This window comes from Schistocerca piceifrons, chromosome 5 (assembly GCF_021461385.2).
Source record: "Schistocerca piceifrons isolate TAMUIC-IGC-003096 chromosome 5, iqSchPice1.1, whole genome shotgun sequence".
NCBI classification, from domain to species: domain Eukaryota; kingdom Metazoa; phylum Arthropoda; class Insecta; order Orthoptera; family Acrididae; genus Schistocerca; species Schistocerca piceifrons.
This window is the reverse complement of record NC_060142.1, coordinates 425,737,168-425,755,753: the sequence shown is the minus strand read 5'-3', so window position 1 is coordinate 425,755,753 and position 18,586 is coordinate 425,737,168. Positions and strand designations below refer to the sequence as shown.

Here is an 18,586-nt window from a genome sequence, read left to right as displayed (position 1 = left end):
CACCAATAACCTGACCAGTGCTTTCCTCTCCCGCAACTATCCTGCAGACCTTGTCCACAAACAGATTTCCCGAGCAATACATTCCTCCCCGTCCAACAACAATGTTCCTACCACCAGACCACACAGAAGCATCCCCCTTGTCACTCAATATTATCCTGGCCTCGAAAACATCAACAAATTACTCCGCCAGGGATATGATTTTCTCAAGTCACCCCCTGAAATGAGATCATCCCTTGACAAAATTCTCCCCACACCACCTAGAGTTGCCTTTCGTCGCCACCCTAACCTCCGTAACATCCTTGTTAAACCCTACAATATTCCCAGACTACCTTCTCTACCCAGCGGTTCCTACCCCTGTAACCGACCCCGCTGCAAAACCTGCCCCATGCATCCCCCCACAACCACCTACTCCAGCTCCGCTACTGGTAAAACATACACAATTCAAGGCAGGGCTACGTGTGAAACTACACATGTCATTTATCAACTGACATGCCTGCACTGCACAGCCTTTTACATCGGCATGACAACAACTAAACTGGCTGAGCGCATGAACGGACACAGACGAACTGTCCGCCTAGGAGATGCCCAATACCCAGTAGCGGAGCATGCCCTCCAGCATAATTCTAGGAACCTAGGAACCTGCTACACCGTATGTGCCATTTGGCTTCTCCCACCCGACACCAGTCCCTCTGAACTGCGGAGATGGGAACTTGCACTCCAACACATCCTTTCATCCCGCCATCCCCCTGGACTGAACCTACATTAAACAACCTCACTCCCATTCACTCTTCAGTCTTCTCCTCTTTCCCTTTCCTCTTTAGCCATTCACGCATCTTTTCATCCTACATAGTTGTGTTTATCTTTATACTATATACCTCTTTACTTCTGTATGCATCCTCTTTGGTTTGAAGCTGGCACAGTACTTACAGTAGAATATCTTTGGCTTCCCTCTGACAACCATGCCTCCATCCTTGCTACCCTCCCATTTTCCTTTCCCTGTTGCTTCATAACCTGGGTTGTGAGTAGCTGAATCTCCTTTCCCTTCTTCCCTTTCTTTCCCCTCTCTCCTCCCCGATGAAGGAACATTTGTTCCGAAAGCTAGGAATGTAAATTTTCAGTTCTGTTTTATGTGTATCTATCGGCTGTACTGAGCTGAGGTAAGTACTGGCCAGCCCCTCTATCTCTTTGTTAGTATTTGTTTCACATCTTTATATGAGATTTTCCATTAATCATTTCTAATTATCCTTCACTGTACAAAAAGCCACTCCATCAATATTAGCCGAAATTCTTACAAAAAAAAGGTGAAACCTGACAGCCGAAGCACATGTCAGTACTGGCTGCATTCACATGGCAGAGAAAATTGTTTGCAGAACTGGAAAACAGGCAAACAGAAGCAGATTTCCAGAATAGATTTTGAAGTGTTTACGTGACCACTCAGGAGTGGTATTGAGTGATCGATTTATGAAATCAGGTTTTGGGAGCCCCATGTAAATGCGATGAACATCTATCATCGCCTGGCGTGATCGCGTGACAAGAGCTATGATTGGCTTACAAAAGCGCATGGCAATCCCGATTTCAGTGCTTCGGAAACTAATGTTCTGTGTTTGGTGAAAATTGACTATATACTTCCGTAATATGAAAATGTGCAACGTACATGTTGCTGGTAATCAAAGATATATCCAAAACACTTCCCCCCCCCCCTTGTGTTTATTTCCTAAAGTTGCGGGAGGTTCTACACCAGTGTATAAAACCTTAACCATTCAAAGGATTGATAAGTTTTACAATCTCGAAGGAAAGTATACTGTCACTTATCATGGAAAAACCGTATTTTCACCCAGGAGAAAGTTTATGTTTTAACCGGGAAATGTGGAAAAAACACAATTTTTTTTTCCTTGTCTGCATATACAACCTGTAAGAAGTTCTTATGTTAAATCAGTAAATGGATCAAAGCTCTCTGTCTGGATACTCTGTGACTGTAATTGCAGTGAAACATAGCAAGACACAGAAAATCCTGAAATAGTAAATGTCTTTTTCCAAAACTGTTTCACAGAGGAAGTGTACTGCCTCTTTTAAATTATCACACGAATGACAGAATGGCTAATATCGAAATAAGTAATCGTGGGATAGAAAAACAGCTGAATTCCTTCAACAGAGGGAAGGTCACAAGACCTGATGGAATAAATAAAATACCTAGGTGTACGCATATGAAGTGATTTGAAATGTATACATAGAGTATGTTAAAGTACTTGCCCCAGTCTAGCAGCAGTGTATCATAGGTCTTTGGAGTAGGGAAGTGTTCCTAATGATTGGAAAAAAACACAGATCATCATTGTCAAACATATGCCCAAAACTGTAGACTTATATCTTTGATGATGGTCAGTTGTCGAATCATGAGTTATGATATTTCTTAGACTCTTTTTTAGACTTAGTTCCTTTTGTTCCTTCTGGAAGACAGGGCCGTGACAAAATTCCTCCACCTGGTGTGATTTCTAGCAAGTCTGTTCACTTTACTCCAGGTTTTCCCATCCTCTGCAGCTTCTCTCTCGATGTGCTTTTCCAGGTCTCTTTGGGATGACCACGTTTTCTAACTCCTTGAGGGTTCCAATCCAACGCCACCCTTTCAACAGCTCCATCTTGTTTCCTCAGTGTACGCCCAGTCCAGATCCATCTCCCTCCAAAGATCTTCATTTGTCTATAAATCTGGCATCTCATATTTAAAATATTCTGGAGACAGCAGTTGATAAAAATTTGGAGCTGGTTTTTGATATGGTTAGTCACCTTCAAAGTTTCGCAACCATATAACAGAACGGCCTTCACATGGCTATTGAAAAACCGGAGTTTGGTCTTCTTTGAGGTGTTCCTATTTCTCCAATAAGGGTACAGTTGTACAAACCCACCATTTGCTTTGTGGATGCGACTGCAAATGTGCTTCTCAGTGCCTCCTGTAGTCGTGACTATACCTCTGAGATAGAGGAAAGACTGGACCTGTTTTACGTCCGGTCAATTAATGGTCAGTCTATTCATGACGGTCAAATTTATCCACATTTCCTTGGTTTTGCAAACATGATGTGAAATGATCCCCCCATGAACCATGGACCTTGCCGTTGGTGGGGAGGCTTGCGTGCCTCAGCGATACAGATGGCCGTACCATAGGTGCAACCACAGCAGAGGGGTATCTGTTGAGAGGCCGGACAAACGTGTGGTTCCTGAAGAGGGGCAACAGCCTTTTCAGTAGTTGCAGGGGCAACAGTCTGGATGATTGACTGATCTGGCCTTGTAACAGTAACCAAAACGGTAGAATTTTGCACAGAGCATAACTTAATCATAGCTAACACTCGGTTCAAGAATCATAAAAGAAGGTTGTATACGTGGAAGAATCCTGGAGATACTGACAGGTTTCAGATAGATTATATAATGGTAAGACAGAGATTGAGGAACCAGGTTTTAAATTGTAAGACATTTCCAGGGGCAGATGTGGACTCTGACCACAATCTATTGGTTATGACCTGTAGATTAAAACTGAAGAAACTGCAAAAAGGTGGGAATTTAAGGAGATGGGACCTGGATAAACTGACTAAACCAGAGGTTGTACAGAGTTTCAGGGAGAGCATAAGGGAAAAATTGACAGGAATGGGGGAAAGAAATACAGTAGAAGAAGAATGGGTAGCTCTAAGGGATGAAGTAGTGAAGGCACCAGAGGATCAAGTAAGTAAAAGGACGAGGGCTAGTAGAAATCCTTGGGTAACAAAAGAAATATTGAATTTAATTGATGAAAGGAGAAAATATAAAAATGCAATAAATGAAGCAGGCAAAAAGGAATACAAACGTCTCAAAAATGAGATCGACAGGAAGTGCAAAATGGCTAAGCAGGGATGGCTAGAGGACAAATGTAAGGATGTAGAGGCTTATCTCACTAGGGGTAAGATAGATACTGCCTACAAGAAAATTAGAGAGACCTTTGGAGAAAAGAGAACCACTTGTATGAATATCAAGAGCTCAGATGGAAACCCAGTTCTAAGCAAAGAGGGGAAAGCGGAAAGGTGGAATGAGTATATAGAGGGTCTATACAAGGGCGATGTACTAGAGGACAATATTATGGAAATGGAAGAGGATGTAGATGAAGATGAAATGCGAGATACGATACTGTGTGAAGAGTTTGACAGAGCACTGAAAGACCTGGTCGAAACAAGGCCCCTGGAGTAGACAACATTCCATTAGAACTACTGATGGCCTTGGGAGAGCCAGTCCTGACAAAACTCTGCCATCTGGTGAGCAAAATGTATGAGGCAGGTGAAATACCCTCAGACTTCAAGAATAATATAATTCCAATCCCAAAGAAAGCATGTGTTGACAGATGTGAAAATTACCGAACTATTAATAAGTCACAGCTGCAAAATATTAACGCGTGTGTGTGGGCGTGTGCGTGGGCGTGGGTGTGCGCGTGCGGGCATGCGTGCGTGTCAGTCAGCACTTGGGGGCTGTGAGTGGCAGTTTAGCCTCAACATAAACAAATATAATGTATTGCAAATACATAGGCAAAAAGAGCTTCTATTGTATGATTACACAATTGCATTGCTTCCATAAAATACATAGGAGTATCCATATTGAGTGATCTGAAATGCAACAACTGCATAAAATAAATCATTACTAAGGCAGACTGTGAATATAGAGAGAGATGATTCGAGTTCACATAGAGATTTACCAGCAATCGTTCTTCCTGCGAACTGTTGGTGTTTTTATTTTAATTATTATCTTTTTTTTGCATATAGTCACCAACTGGTGACTTTTGCAAACATCATAGCATTTTTATACAATTTTTGTACAAACAGTAGAAATTTGCAATTCACATGTACGAGAAGCCACTTGCGGGTGATGCCCTTGGCAATATATGATGCAGTACTTCATAATGCAAACATACTGTTGTTACATAGTATAGGTATTTGAATTTACAGCATGTTGTTACAAAAATAAAATATATTACAATTGCCTCAGAGTAGTACATCGTATAGATAGGAGAGTTAGGCCTGCATTTAAGAATAGCTACACTTCAATGTCAGTATCATTCAGTGAGTACAAACATTTGAGAGTTAAGAATAATTTTAAGTCCCTTTTGAATACTTTACCTCTTTGGCATCTTATAGCACTTGGCAGTTTGTTAAACCCTATCTGGCCATTAATCCAAGGACTATGATCTGTTGTCTTTAGTTTAATTCTGTTTCTGAAAAATCAATCTTTTTATCTTGTGTTATGGGTATGCATATCAGAGCACTTAGTTTCATTATTTTTATGGGCCACAAAGAATGTTATTAATTTGTACAGATACAAGGAATATACTGTTAGATATTTGTTGTATAAAGGTTTCCATACATGAATCTCTGTATCCTAGTTGATGCATGGTCCTGATTGCTCTTTTCTGCAGTGTTAGGATTCTGTTCACATTCCTATCAGTAGCAAATCCCCTTACCTCTATTCCATAATTAATCTATGCAAATATTGTCCCATAATAAGCTTATTTTAATGTTTGTTCCGAGACTAATTTTGATAGTTAGCTAATTAAGTGCAGTGAACTGCTGATTTTATTGCATACAAAATTTACATGGTCTATCCATCTAAGATTTTCATCTAGGTATATCCCCAAAAATTTACATTTGTCAGTGTCTACTTTTTTTTGATGCCACGTATATTGTCAATACAGCTTTGTTATGAATTACCAAGTTTAAATGTTAATAGCTGGGATTTGCTAATATTGACTTTTAGACCTTGATCATGGAAGTAAGTAGTTATTTGACTTAATCCATCAGTTGCAGCTAATGTCAAGTCATTAGTTTGTTTGCAAAAGAACAGAAGTGAGGTATCATCTGCGTAACTTACTAATTGGAGTACAGAGGTGCCTCTAAATCATTAATGTAGACAAGGAAAAGGAAAGGGCCCAATATGGAGCCCTGAGATACACCTTGTTTTACTGTTTCATAGCTGGATTGGAAATGTTTGATCTGATCATTAATTTCATAACTCAGCTTTGTACACTGCTTAAGATTGGTTAGATAAGTGATCAGTAGTTGTATGGATGTAGCATTTATATTGTAAGTTTCCAGTTTGCTTTTTAGTAGCTCATGGTTCACTGAGTCAAATGCTTTAGTAAGGTCTAGAAATAGCCCTGCTGTCTGCATTCCCTCATCCAGGGCATCATACACCTTGTGGAGAAATTCGGTAGCTGCCGTAATGGTACTGTGATGCTTTCTGAAGCCATGCTGTGTTTCTGCTAGTAAATTATTCTTTTTGAAATAACCAATAAGTTGTGTCGACAAAACAATTTCAAATATTTTACCAAAAATTGGTGTTAGTGAAGTTTGATAGCTCTTCTTTCGATCCTTTTTTATGCACCGGTTCAACTGTACTTTCCTTCAATAAATTTGGAAATGTGTGCTCCCTGATACTACCGTTGATCATATGGGTAATTATTCCAACTAATTCCTTATTGCATTTTTTAATTATAATACTACTCAGTCCATCGCAGCCAGATGAGGTTGGTCGGTTGGTCGGTTGGTTGGTTGGTTGGTTGGTTGGTTGGTTTGGGGAAGGAGACCAGACAGCGTGGTCACCGGTCTCATCGGAGTAGGGAAGGATGGGGAAGGAAGTCGGCCGTGCCCTTTCAGAGGAACCATCCCGGCATTTGCCTGGAGTGATTTAGGGAAATCACGGAAAACCTAAATCAGGATGGCCGGCCAGATGAGGTCTTATTCTTTAAGTTATTTATTATTTTTGCTATTTCCTCCACACTCACTTCCTTTAAATTCAAAAGCAGTTTCCAGCCTAGGGTAAGGCTTAACCATTCAAGTCAGACCTGTGTTATTAACTGGATTCACAGCTGAAGATATAAAATATTCATTAAATATATTGCAGATTTTATCTGGATCATTAATATGATTTTCTTCATATTGGATTCTGTCAATTTGAGCATCTAACTTACAGGCGGCTTTGCAATATCTATCTATTATATTCCATGAAGTCTTCCCTATATTTGTTGACTGAGCTATTTCCTTATCTAGGATCTGTTTTCTTAAATTTGACAGCTGTTCCTAAAATTGTTTTTTAGCTTGATTTTACTTATCCTTAAATATTTGCAATTTAGTTGGCTTATGTAGCACACTTAGATCCTCGATATTTTGCCTTAGTTTAATCATGTAAGCTGAAAGAGTCAGTCTGGTGTTTTTTACATTTTGGTTGTGAGTTACTACTTTCTTGATTTCTTTCACTGGGCAGCAAAAAACTAAGATATTGTAAAATAATATCATAAAGTTTGGCCCATTTGTATTTGGACCCTTTTTGCTGAAAAACTAGTTGCCATTCCTCAGATGCTAGTTTACTTTTAATAGCACTAATGTTTTTCTCTTTAAGCATTCTTTTATGTTCTACGACCTGAGTCCTTTCTTGGATGCTTGTGTGTTCATAGTCTACAAATTGACATTTGTGGTCTGAGTAAGAAGTCCACATTCCAGCATCTAATACTATCTTTTACTTCTTTACTTAGTATTATGTAGTCTGTTCTACTAGAAGTAAACTGAGTTACTCTTGTATCTGAGTTTACTGCATTCATAAGATTATAGGAGTTAAGGGTATCTGTTAGTCTGCTGTTATGGTTATTGCAAGATGTTGCCTCTTTATTCAAGTCACCAAGTATTGTTACCTCGTTTGGGTTACAGTGTCCCACTATTCTACTAAAAATATCTATGAAATGCCCTACCTATGATTTTGGTGGACGATAAATCCCAATAATTTTCTGTTTCACTGTGCCCTTTCCACAACCTTTGATATGCAGTTCAACGCCTGTCACTTCAGTCAAGCCTTCATTATTATACAGATCTAGATAGTTTAATTTATTTAATTTGAGCTGCTCTCTAACAAATACTGCAACACCTCCACCTTTATGATGCTGTCTACAGTAGCTATTTCCTAGTAAATAGCCATCTAGTTTAAAGTAAATAATTTCCTCAGATTTCAGTCTATGCTTGGTTAACACAACTACATGAGGTGAATGATCATTTACAAAAGTCTGCAAAACATTGAGCTTATTTCTAAGATATTGTATATTTAAGTGCATGAGCCTGTTCTGGATTGCTGATATTGGGCCAAATCCAGTTGGAGTAGGCCCTTTCAACTAGTTTCCTTGTGTGTTGGGATTTAGAGCAATAGCCCGTCTGTTTTCACAGCTGTTTTTACGAATTATTATGCCAACAGCTGTGTATGTCTTATGCAAGTCTCTTTTTATCAGATAGATTTAAATGTTGACCATGCATTGTGAAATTAGTGTTTTTGTAGCTGTTGACGTCATGAAGTCTTAAGTTTTTAAACTTGGAGCAGAAATGTTGTAATTTTTCATTTGTTCGTTGGATTTCACTATTTACACAAGACCAGCCCGCCAGATCAAACCTCAGAGGTAAATTCACTACTATCACATTTGTAGTTGATAGCAACTGCAAGATAATGATCAAATTTCTTATAAATGCACTGGCCTCGTTGCAGTAAACATTTTGATCTCGCTATGAGAACAACACAGTCACTTTTAGTGGAACTGGCACATTCTTTTTGTATATTGCTGGTTACATTTCTGAATTTTACTCCAGTCTTAACAATAGCTGACACATTCACGTTCTCCTTAGCAGAGTTTGATACAAAGTTTGAAACATTGCGGCCATGGCTGTCTCCAAATATTTTTAATTTGAATCCATGATGTATTCATTTTTTCGTGGCTGAAGAATTGCTCTTTGGAGATTTTGTGTTTGTTTTTGTGATTTTTAACACTGCAGAGCTGTCTTCAGCATTGTCAGACACAAGCTGCTGCCGTTTTTTCTTTTTCGTCTTTTTTTTTTTTTGGGGGGGGGGGGTTTGAATATTTATGGAACATTGGTGCTCATCTGCTATTCTTACACTACTTTTACCTGAATTGTCATGTCCTATTTTTTCAGCTGCAGCACATTTCTTAGGTTCACGTGATATAACAGTTACAGTACATTTGTTTTCATTCACTTTTAGATTATTACTGCTCCCCAGGATTTTGCATTTGTGTTCTAAAGCAGCACACTTTATTTGTAGCGCTTCAATATCACCTTGCAACATTTCAATTATTGAATCCTTGGCTCTGATAATGTTCATATACTACTTTTCACACGTTTCTGTTACACGCACATCACATGGCCACTAGTAGTCCACAATTATTAATGTTATGTTTATTTTGCAACAGTTTTTGTGAAACCACCATTTACAATATTTGCAGTAGATACTTTTCCTGACTTTTTTTGTTACATAAATTGCAATTATCACCACTTTTCACTTCACTTTTATTGGAAGTATTTACACCCACTAGACTGACTGGTGCCATCTTTCAACAGTTTTCTACTGCTTCACTTGTGTAAACTGGACAGTCTGCACAGATTACTTTTTTTCTTAATTGTATTTTTGTTTACAAATTGTATCACCTTCCAAACTTTCCATACTGATAAAGGCCATAGAAGCATGGTATTTTCTCAGTGAACTTCAGACCTAAAGATTCTGGTAGCTGGAGTCAAAAGTTTTTGTTAATCATGCATTTTGCATTCTTAAAGAGAGTTATTGGAACAAGAAAGGAGTAAGAAAGACTGCTACATGACATACCCTCTGCCACAAACGCCAAGGTAGTTTGCGGAGTGTAGATCCAGATGAAAGATGATTTCACATCTTTTCCATTGGGCTACATTGTTTCTGAAGTGAAGCGGTAAACTCAAATTACATCCACAGTAACAAACTGACACAAAAAATCTGTTGGATTCCTCTTAATATGTTAAAACCTTTACTGCAAGATTTGCTTCCCCATTTTCTTATGGTTTGCATTCAACAAACATAGTGCCTATTTTGCACAGAGATTTCTCATAGTTGATTCTTAACGGAAAATCACCATTTTCTTTCTTCTGGCATATTTAGGGCATAAGCTCTGTACACTTTTAATCAATGTCATTCAGTACCATATTGTGCAAATTGTGGATGTTGTTAGTTGTGACTGCAGTTTTTACATCATCTTCCACATAAGATATCTTCAATAGAAGTATGGGCACATTTGAATACAGTCATCCATTTTTTTAATTCCTTAAAAAAAGAGCAGAATCCATATAAATGCTTACCAACTTTGTTATGAACTTCCATTGGTGATAAATCATTTGACACAAACAGCTTTTTAACTTCACAAACACCAGTTATACAATTTTAATAAATCATACAGATTATAATTACTTTAAAAAGGCATAAAAACAAAATCCTTCCACAAATGAAATTAACGTTTGACTTACGTTAATGTTACACAGTAACTTAGCAAAAACAAAATTTCATTGAAATCAGCATCTTGAGTGCCAAGCCTACAGTTTTTGCATTGCTTGTGTCATAGTTGGAATTTTAACTGGGCAGTTGCTACATGTATTTCTCACTAAACTCTGCTTTTTATCAATGAGCATACCCTCTCTTAAAAGCTTTTTTTAAGCTGAGACAAGGGAAATTAGTGTTCTATGCATAAGTAATGGCTCATCACTCAAGTACAGAAACCATGGTTAACAGGATACTATTTTTTCCTGCAAAATAGTGGCAGGTTTAGGTAACAGTGATGGAGATGGATAGTGATTATGCATTCTTTTTCTCCATAGTAGACTACAAAGGCCACATAACATTGAGATGTGTTGATGTGATAAACCATCCTCATGTTCATAAAATCAGTCCTGCATGACGTGAGCTGTGAGACTGGGACCTCTTGTCTTGGAACACAGCACCATCATTGGGGAACAAACATTGTACCATGGGATGGACCTGATGAGCCAAAATTTTCACATAATCCTTGACAGATGTTATACTTTGGGGCCAATGGAAAACAACTGTATGGCTGCCCAGATTGTCACTGAACCCTCACCAGGTTTCACTCTTTGGATGTAAACTCAGCCAGAAGTTGAGAAGTGTGTGATAAAACTCATTCGACCAAATGTCTTTCTTTCATTGCTTCATGATCCATTTTTTATGACTGTGGCTCCATGTTTTCCTTGTTACAGGCATTCGCATCACTGATGAGTGATTTTGGAATTCCAGCTCGTCCTGCAATTTCCTGCTTTCGGAACTCCCTTCATCATGTTTTGCCACTAAAAAGATTCGTGAATGTGACATTCAGATCTCCAGTGACTTTTGCAGCTGTTCTGTCCTCTTTTTTTTCGTCACAATCCTTTTCAATGACAATCCGTCATGCTCACTCAACACACATTTTTATTTGTGTTGTAACTTAGTGGGTGAAGTTTTTCCATTTTCCCTGTATGTGGTGTAAATCTTCGATACAGTGATTCTTGAAACATCAAACACTTCAGTCACGTTGGTTGTGGAAGCACCCACCATACAAGCACCAGCAATTTGCCCACATTTGAATTCTCTTAGCTCTGACATAATGTACACTCACAACTACACAGAACACTGTTCTGACCACAACCGACACTTGCAACATATTGACAACATTGAACAGGTGCCATTTGAGGTCAAATACAACTTTAGGCTTAACCACCATCTGCATTTATGTTCAAGTGTGCATTTCTTGTGATGTTTCCATATTTTTGTCCAACCCCTGTATCAGAGGCTAGTAATTACAGAGGTATTTTAAATTATTGACTAAAATTGTATTGCAATATTTTAGTCTAAAAAGGCAGGGACTGGTTTTGGGAAAGGACATATGCTGTATTCGAATTGAAAAAAGAAGAGAATTAGACTAGGAAACACATTTATCATTTATAGACTTCAAAAAAGCTTTTGACAGTGTTCAGTGAGATTTTACGCAGGACTTTTTCTTTTTTTAAAAGTGGAGTACCCATATCACCTCATAAACCGATATAATCTCATAGGAGATAGTAACAGTATTAGAGAAAGAAAGCTGCTACTCACCATATAGCGGAGATGCTGAGTTGCGTTAAGCACAACAAAAAGATTCACACAATTATAGCATTCGGCCATTAACGTCTTTGTCAGCAAAACACACACACACACACACACACACACCACACACACACACACACACAACTCTACAGTCCCAGACAACTGAAAACACACTGTGAGCAACATCAGTGCATGATGGGAATGGCAATTGGGTGAAGGTAAGGAGGAGGCTGGGGCAGGGTGGGGGAGGGATAGTATGGTGGGGGTGGAAGACAGTGAAGTGCTGCAGCTTAGACAGAGGGCAGGGGAGAGGTGGGGAAGGGAGGGAGGAAGTAGTAGAAAATGAGAGAAATAAAAGGACTGGGTGTGGTGGTGAAATGATCACTGTGTAGTGCTGGAATGTGAACAGGGAGGGGGCTGGATGGGCGAGGACAGTGACTAACGAAGGTTGAGGCCAGGAGAGTTATGGGAATGTAAGATGTATTGCAGGGAGAGTTCCCACCTGTGCAGTTCAGAAAAGCTAGTGTTGTTGGGAAGGATCCATATGGCACAGGCTGTGAAGCAGTCATTGAAATGAAGGATATCATGTTTGGCAGAGTGTTCAGCAACAGGGCGGTCCACTTGTTTCTTGGCCACAGTTTGTCGGTGGCCATTCATGTGGACAGAGAGCTTGTAGGTTGTCATGCCTACACAGAATGCAGCACAGTGGTTGCGGCTTAGCTTTTAAATCACATGACTGGTTTCACAGGTAGCCCAGCCTTTGATGGAATCTGGGTGATGTTAGTGACTGGACTGGAGTAGGTGGTGATAGGAGGATGTATGGGACAGGTCTTGCATCTGGGTCTATTACAGGGGTATGAGCCATGAGGTAAGGGATTGGGAGCAGAGGTTGTGTAAGGATGGACGAGTATATTGTGTAGGTTCGGTGGATGGCGGAATACCGCTGTTGGAGGAGTGGGAAGGATAGTGGGCAGGACACTTCTCATCTCAGGGCGTGATAAGAGGTAATCAAAACCCTGCCAGAGAATGTAATTCAGTTTGCTCCAGTCCTGGGTGGTACTAAGTTACGAGGGGAATGCTCGTTTGTGGCCGGACTGCGGGACTTTGGGAGATCCAGATAACTAGGCTGTATGGAAGGGACGTCTTGGTATGGAATGGGTGGCATCTGTCGAAGTGGAGGTCAGTAGGTTTTATATGGATGGAGGTACTGATGTAGCCATCTCTGAGGTGGAGGCCAACATCTAGGAAGGTGGCTTGTTTTTTTGAGTACGACCAGGTGAAGCAAATGGGGAAGTTGTTGAGGTTCTGGAGGAATGTGGATAAGATGGTGGGGGACTGGAAAGATAAGGCATGGCAGATTTGTTTTTGTACAAGATTGGGAGGATAATTGCGGCCAGTGAAGGCTTCAGTGAGACCCTTGGTATGTTCCGAGAGGGACTGCTCGTCACTGCAGATTTGATGACCACGGGTGGCTAGGCTGTATGGAAGGGACATCTTGGTATGGAATTTGTGGCAGCTGTCGAAGTGGAAGTTAGTAGGTTTGATATGGATGGAGGTACTGATGTAGCCATCTCTGAGGTGGAGGTCAACATCTAGGAAGGTGGCTTGTTTTGTTGAGTAGGACCAGGTGAAGCAAATGGGAGAGAAGTTGTTGAGGTTCTGGAGGAATGTGGATAGTGTGTCCTCACCTTCGATCCACATAGCAAATGTGTCAAAATGAATCTGAACCACGTGAGGGGTTTAGGATTCTGGGTGTTTAGGAAGGATTCCTTTAGATGGCCCATGAAGAGGTTGGCGTAGGATGGTGCCATGCAGGTGCCCATAGCCGTACCCTGGATTTGTTTGTAGGTAATGTCTCGTAGGAGATAAATAAGATAACTGTGTTGCTAGGGTCATTGGCAAAGGTGTCAGTTGTGTTTTAAGTTTAATAGAATATGACTGTGAAGAACCTTACACAAAATTTTTAGAAAGGACCAAACTCTGTAGAATCTAATAGAAGAACTAAACATCCAGGAATCTTTCTTTTATTCACTACCATAATTTTCAGAGCAAATAAGTAATTATCTTATAATGAAATATTTAAAACCATTAAGATATCACATTTTGACTGTGAAAGATACAGACTTGTTTGTGGGCTGAACAGATTTGTAAGTAAATGCAAAGTACCTACATAAATCATAAAAGTGAGCTTTATAAGGGATGTAAATTGCCATCTAGCTGCTCCTACTGAGGGCTTAAATTTTTATGGATGTCTATGGCTCCTGCAGAAGTAGTGTTCGCTTATACTTTATGCTTACCAAAAAAATTAATTAGTTCATCAGATCTTGGAACAATGATGTATGTCAACTAAACTGCCAAGGATTGTCTCAGAATTACAAGTTTAGCAGAATTAATTGAATTTATCGTACTTCCAACACATAACAGCACATTGTGAGAGACATGTGTTCTGGATGGCTGTTAATTAATGCACAATGTTCAATTCTCTATCACACTCCCACTTCACAACAAGTAATTAAAGCCTGAACTTATCTAATTTCAAATCTCAGCACTGTCTGCCTAAATTCAAAGTCCCCCAACCTTGAATGATTCAAAGTCCAGCCACTGTTGAAAATTTTTCAAGTGCTACACACTAGCAGAATGTGCCCAAGTCCAACAGTGTTTCAGTTCCATTGTTCATCTATGAAAATTTTTAACTTACGTGAACTGCCTGCTAACAGAGAACTGCCCTTGGCCATATCAGGTAAACGATTTCCCCCAAAGGGCCCTTACATTGGCTATTTCTAGTTGCAGCAACTGTTTTTCCAAGTCATCAAAACCACATTTCGTGTCATCATTAATTTTTTTTTTTTTTTTTTTTTTTTTCGGTTTACACATGAGTAGTACATGTCAGAGGATGCATCTTCCCAGCACACATCTCAGTATGTTTTTATAAATTTTTCTATAATTATCTCCTCTTCAACAGCTGTAAAACATGAAACTTTTTTAGTAGAAAAAATATTCAGTCCAAGACAGCTTGCTTAAAATTTGTATAAAGTTATTTACTTTCTTGCATGCTAAGATAGGGTAAATCACCAGCTGTTGTGTGTTGAGTGTTATTGGGAGCGGATGCTATTTGTTTAGGTGAGCTCAACTGTGACTACGGTTCTAGATATGGCTCAACACAGACCTTTAGAGTTAGATTGAATTGCTTCGTGGGTTGTGGTACCTTGTCTTAATATCTACTTTCTCACACTGTGATGGGTTCCTGACATGATTCTCTCTCTCTCTCTCTCTCTCTCTCTCTCTATCTATCTGAGAGAGTAATGAGGTCAGGCTTGTTGAAGCATCTTTCACTGCAAGTTTCAGAATTAACATTGGTAATGAGTTAGTTAGGTTATTATATGAGTCTAGTAAGCAGCTGAATTCATGTTGTTACAGAGGATGGGAAGGCTTATTTGGTGCAGAACACAAATGTTGCCTTTACTGGTACAACTTGGAAATCTTTGGTCATTCATCCTGTTACATTATCACAAAAGAAAGAGTGATATCTGTGCTATATTTTCCAATGGTTTCAATGTGATATAGTTTAGAATACACTTAGGGAAGAGCTTTCACTTTCTGCAGAGTGTGTGTTGCGTATCTAACATGTGAAAAATTAAAACGTTATGCTGGCCGTGTTTTGGAAACTAGATCCCTACCTTTCATGGGATTAATTACTTCATAATGCCTTGTGGACTAACTTAAAACCTCAGCTTGCCTTGGACTCTTCCCATTTGCTTCCAAATATTGCAATGGCATATCCAAAGCCTCATGGTTATTTCTGAGAAAATATCTTTCCACTAAGCAGAGTTTGGAAGGAAAGAGGCAGAGTCCATGCTCTGAGTTGGTTGATAGTGTTTTAGTGAGTGTGATGTTAATTGTAGCATGTTTCTGAGAGAGAGTTGTGGATCTGTGTTCAGATACCAGTCTAACCCACAGTTTTATCATCATAATTTAATCTGTAAAGTATAGTTTTTGATTTACCGAAATTAATCCTTTAGGCTGGCCTTTGTAGTAATTATATGGACTTTATCTTTTCATTTTTCAGGTTACTACAGGGTTCGAGCTCTATATAACATTTGAACCATTGGTTACAAAGCTCAGTGCAATTAATGCAGTCAATAAACTTCTGCGTTGGATTAAGAAAGAAGAGGAACGTCTGTTTATATTAAATGCACCAACCTTTTAATTAAGTATTTGCGTATTACTTATGAAGCTGTGAGTTTGAATGCTGCTACCTTAAAAATAGACTGTTTCTAAAGCCAGTTATGTTGCCCCGTCCAAAAAATTGAATTATTCCTGCAATTCTGGCCTTTCCTTCAGCTTTACAGCAATAACAGAATTGTAAAGATTTTGTTGGTATTGATGTCTTTGGATCATGTGTCATCTCTTCTCTGTTAAATTATACGAGACATTCAAGAACACAAAACAGACCAAACGTAACAAGCTAAATAGTCCACTTGAAAACAATATAAACTGTATTAATATACGTAAATTAGACATTCTCTTTTGAATGAGGTGGTGATTGTTGGTGCCTTTTTGGAAATAGCATAGTTTCATAAAAAGTTACACAAGAAATGCTAAATACAAAGCGAATTGATTTGCAGAAAAAACGATTATCTCCAGTTCACAAAATCCAGAATTCTTGCATAATGATGATATGCAGTAGCAAACATAGTCAGGTGTTTCTGCTTTTTGAATGAGAAAGAAAGAAGAGAGAAAGATGTTTGAATCTCCTTTATAATATCGTTCATTCAGGGATACTGTGACATATATTGCTTATTTGTGTATGTATATGATTGATCATAATCGTAATTCAGTCTGTTTTGTTATATATGCTGTGGAATGCTGTAATGAGGAGAATACTTATGTACATGATGAAAAACCGTTCTCTTTTTTGTAAGAGTTGTTATAAATTACAGTATCTGAGTGGTGGAGAACTTTAAGTGTGTATGATCACTTCCTTTTGCAACTTCTCAGATACTGTTATAGACCTTGGCTACTGTGTAGCCTCATTGTATATTGTTCATTGTAATAAAACATTCCAGTACAAAATATGTGTGCATTCACAACAAGAGCAACAATAACAACAGCAACAATAAAAATACTAATATAGGGGACCACTCATCGTAAAATGTGTGGTTTACATAAGGGGTAGGCATGTGTGGCTAGAAATACATAGAGAAATTTTAGGAATGTCTGTAATTACCGAATTCTCCATGGCATTTCAACTTTTTTACTTAACTTACTTTACCTACTTTTGTTAGCATGTATTTTGCTGCTTTTTTCTTTTGAAAAAGATCTTCAACTTTTTATCAATGAAAATTCCTAGAATAGCTTGTAAGTTATTGCCAGGTCATCCATAAAAGTTAGACAGCATACTTAAATCTTTGTTGATTTTCTTCATAAAAATTGTACTATTTTTGTGGCTATGAAGTTATGAATTACAGACATTTGTCATACTTTCATAACAATTAAACAGTGAAGGTTATCTGTCATGCCATGTAACAGACCTTTCTAATTTTCTGGATTATGTTCAGTTGGCATACTTCTCTTACTGTACCTGCTGTTACTATGGGAGTGACAAATTTTCAGTTCTTTGCAGTGAATCTGAAGAACATCTCATAAGTCAAATAAGGTAAACAAAAATGTCTAAATGCTGCATAACTAAAAATAAATAAATACTATGTTACTAGTGTCGGAAGCACCATATGACTGTTCACATATGATGCTATTATCTATAGGGAAAATGCAACACCAGAGTTTGGTAGCAGAATAAGGGAAGACTTGCAGAGAATCAATAACTGATGCAGTGATTGGCAGTTGTGAATCACTGTAAGAAATAAATCTAAAATTTCATTGGCTACTTTCAAGTGAGCAGTAATTTCCTTCTCGATAAAAAGCTCATCTTGAAAATGCTGTCTGTTTTCCCACCAGCTGAACCCTTGAGTGAAGAACTGCTACTCAACACTGAGAGAAACATAACAAGAAATAACAGTATACTATTGCTGCAACCACTTCTGCACTCGTGTGGATTATTGATACTGTCAGTTGCACAATACTGTTTCTTTGATGACAATCCATTATCCAAGACTTTTATTGAATGGGAAAAATTTTCTCTCCAGAATTTCACTGTAGGAACAGTATTTATTAGTGTTTTATGAATTCTGTTTGCTGATTTTGTTTTAACACCAAATTCTGTGAGAGTTGTCCATTGCTTCTCTAGAGTGAGAACCACCATCTGAAATTAATAAATGGTGACTTTGAATAAGAAGGTATTAGGTCAGGACAGACTGTGATTCTTGTAAACATCACTTGCTTCAGACATACACTGCACCATTATGTTGATTTATTTAAGAAAGTAGCTTAATGTAAGTGTTGATTTTTGTATGTATGTGTGTTAATTAAAGCATTTACAGCTTGTGGGTACTTGCAGTACACAGGTATCACCCAGCAAAACAAATAGATTACTTGGCATTGGTGGAGCACTGTTGTGCTTACACTTGACAAGCCGGGAGGGGAAATGATAACAGTGCACACTCTGGTACTCTCAAAAGTGGAGTGTTGTTAAATGCTACACACCACTTAGTGAAGTGCCCATTTAGAACAAGAACATAAACCCTGGCTGTTGACAATAATTAAC

The 18,586-nt window shown here is 38.6% G+C and overlaps 1 protein-coding gene across 1 annotated transcript in view; it reads left to right on the top strand.

The window, feature by feature from the left end:
• The window catches only part of LOC124798025 (vacuolar fusion protein MON1 homolog A), a 104,298-nt gene extending 87,298 nt beyond the window's left edge, over window positions 1-17,000 (top strand). Inside the window, exon 8 of the mRNA XM_047261235.1 lies at window positions 15,992-17,000. Within this exon, the coding sequence (XP_047117191.1) occupies window positions 15,992-16,132 (141 nt within the window). The 3' untranslated portion in view covers window positions 16,133-17,000. The remainder of the gene's footprint in view (window positions 1-15,991) is intronic.
• Window positions 17,001-18,586: the final 1,586 nt, after the last annotated feature.